Source organism: Bidens hawaiensis, unplaced genomic scaffold, assembly GCF_021521415.1.
Source record: "Bidens hawaiensis isolate Kalapana, Puna unplaced genomic scaffold, B.hawaiensis_p1.1 tig00026291_1, whole genome shotgun sequence".
NCBI lineage: Eukaryota > Viridiplantae > Streptophyta > Magnoliopsida > Asterales > Asteraceae > Bidens > Bidens hawaiensis.
The window spans coordinates 101,698-105,036 of NW_027494235.1; the positions used below are offsets into that span (position 1 = coordinate 101,698).

Sequence of the window (3,339 nt, forward strand, 5' to 3'; positions counted from 1 at the left end):
TGGAAAGTGTGTGAGAGAGACTGTGTGTGTCACGGGTTTATCTTGAAAGGCTCTTATTTCACAGTCCTAGATCAGACACTCAGACACATATTCTCTTCTTCCTCTCTACATAATCGAGGCAGCTGCCCCTCACCTTATTGTGCCTTCATATCTCTCTCTCTCTCTCTCTCTAGAATCAATTATTTGAAACTTCATCTTTCTCTCTCTAGAATCTAACAAACGATTTGACATATTTAGTGATCACTTTAATGGCAACGATGTTGGATAACTCATGTGATGGTGGGATATTGTTATCATTAGATTCACACAAAGCTGTCCCTGCACCGTTTTTAACCAAGGCTTATCAACTTGTCGATGATCCGACCACCGATCACATCGTGTCGTGGGGCGAAGATGATACAACGTTTGTTGTCTGGCGACCACCCGAGTTCGCTCGTGATCTGCTTCCGAACTACTTCAAGCACAACAACTTCTCATCGTTTGTCCGCCAACTTAACACCTACGTGAGTAATTTTTTTAATATCTAGTTACTCTAGTACGTATATTGTTGTCACAATATTATCATATGAAAACATGAAAATGATATCCGTTTTTGTTAGATGTTATTTGATAGTCTTTTTTTAATGATTCTATTTAGAAGTTATCTTTGAATTCTTAGAACTCGATTGTGTTTAATTCACTTAGAAAAGATACCTCTTAATGATCTCTTAAATGACATTTTAAAGTCTTTTCATTAAAAAGAGCTACTGACACAACTTAACTTGTTTTACATATCTGCTGTTTTGATGAAAAATATATAATTAATTATTACAGATTTAGGATAGTTTATTATTTATGTAAATATATATACATGAAACATGAAAAGGATATCAAGTTTCAAGTATATCCACCCTAGTCTAATCAAGTCTACTCTTTATTTACATGTGTAACTTAATTATTAGCTCATATTGTGTTGTTTTGTATGATTAGGGTTTTAGGAAAATAGTACCAGACAGATGGGAGTTTGCTAATGAGTATTTCAAGAAAGGAGTGAAGCATTTATTATGTGAGATCCACCGCCGGAAAACATCTCAACCACAAGTCTCACTTAACCACCACCACCAGCATCCACATCACTTCACCGGTGGTGGTTTCTATACATATCCACCTACACGAAGCATCTCTCCACCGGACTCCGACGACCACTTATACTCCGACAACTCACCACCTCTCTCCTCACCCACCACCACACCAACCAACGGTATGTTTGGAATGTTTCATAACAATGGTACTAGAGGTGGTAACTCAGTTACGGCATTATCGGAGGATAATGAAAGATTAAGGCGGAGTAATAATATGTTAATGTCGGAGCTTGCACACATGAGGAAGCTGTACAATGATATTATTTACTTCGTGCAAAATCATGTGAAGCCGGTGACACCTAGTAATTCATACCCATCTTCACTTCTTTTATCCTCAAACAATGGGCAGTCGCTGGTACAAAAACAACATGGTTCGACTATGAACAACGTTGTGGATGACAACGTTAATGTTAGTAAAACGAAGCTTTTTGGAGTTCCTTTGTTGTCGAAGAAAAGATTGCATCCAGATCAGTACGGGAATAATAATAATAATAATAATAATAATAATAGTAATAATAATAATGATAATAGAATGGTGGAGGCTCATAAAGCAAGGTTGGTTCATGAAAATGATGATTTAGGTTTAAATCTTATGCCTCCTTCTCCATGTTGACTCTTTTGATCTGTGTACTTCATTGAGTTTAGTGAAAAAACATTATTTTTTAAGTTAGTTATCTTACTAAACAATATCACTTAATTAGCACTCTATCTTATCTGTGTGATTGATCGATCTGTTTTTGAGTCCACATAGCCAAGAACATGATTTCTACATTTATTTTTAACCCAGTGACTAAGCTTGGGCTTAGTCACGGGGGTGACCGAAGTCACAGACTCAAAAATTTTCGGGTCAACGATTCGGTTCGTGTTGGTGATTCGGGTCGGGTCGGGTCGGGTCAGATCAAACCATATGACATCTATATATATCTAATTTTTCTTCATTTATTCAAACAATTGTTATTACAATAAATAAACAAAATAATTTTTTAACAAACAAAGATCTAAAATATTCATGATGACGCAAGAGGAAGGGTGAGTAGGGATAAGCAAATTCGGTATTGATACCGGTACCGGTACCGAAATCGGTACAGATTTGGTACCGTCGGTACCGAATAGATACCAAAGTTTTGAATTTTGGTACCGGTATATCTCAAATTTTACCTTCAATACCGGTATCGAACCGAATATTTTGGTATCTGTACCGGCACCGGTACCTAAGTGATCTCATCCCTAAGGGTGAATACCTTTTTTTTAACAGTTCTAAGGGTGAATACCTAGAAGAAGAATTGCAAAGATCTAAAATATTTATAAAAACAAATCTTTTACTATTTGACTACTATTTTGTAACTTTTGTTTATAAATACTGCGAGATTTTAGAAAAAAAAACAAACGATGGGGTATTATATTTATTAAAAAAATCAGTAGTGACCGGTATCATTTTGGAAACATACTTCGGGGGTGACCGCGCTTAATACCTATAAAAATTTTCGAGAAAAATCATGAAATTTACCCTATTAACGGAGAAAACGGCAGTGGCCGGGGCCACCCCGGTCCTCACATAGCTTCGCCCCTGTTTTAAGCACCGTATGTAAGTACCTCAATAAATATTTAAGTGAGTTTTCTTGAGACGACATATCAACCGTATATACTGATTTGATATTTCGGGGTCTTAGTCATCTAAGGAAGCCATGATTTCCAGATATATGTTTTTTTATTTGTTTCAGCATTTTATGTGATAATGATCATACTATCGAGTGGGACTGCGAGGACAATAATTATAGGGGCACGATTACCGATCTATGTTCTTCTTTTTAGGCTGAGGGGTGCGGAGCGCGAGAAGGGGCGCGAAAGCCCATCCCGGGGCGCGAGCACCACACCACCGAGGCGCGAGAGGGGCGCGAAAGGGGCGCGAGCACGCAGACCAAGGCGGGAGCAAGGCCAGTCACGGCTGAAAATGGGCGTAAAGTGGCTTGGGAATGCTTGCAGAGCCGTTGGGTGTGGATAAATAGAGCCGTTGGCTCTTTAAGTTTACTAAAAAAAAATTTTTTTTTCTCTATATAAACCAATATCAACCCAATATCACATACCACACCCAAAATCACATAAAATACTTTACCACAACCTCAAAAAAACCCAAAATCACCCCATCTTCCAAACCTTTTTTTAAAAACATGGCTGGAAATTGGTACCCAAACCTAGATTCAGATTACAGTTACGACGA

General features: G+C 37.8%; 1 protein-coding gene across 1 annotated transcript; it reads left to right on the forward strand.

Moving 5' to 3' along the window:
- LOC143573281 (heat stress transcription factor B-4-like) lies at positions 1-1,761 on the forward strand. Its single transcript, XM_077058204.1, has 2 exons — positions 1-503; positions 970-1,761. Exons 1-2 carry the CDS (start codon positions 249-251, stop codon positions 1,732-1,734), a joined length of 1,020 nt encoding a protein of 339 aa, XP_076914319.1. The 5' UTR covers positions 1-248; the 3' UTR covers positions 1,735-1,761.
- The last annotated feature ends 1,578 nt before the right edge of the window (positions 1,762-3,339 follow it).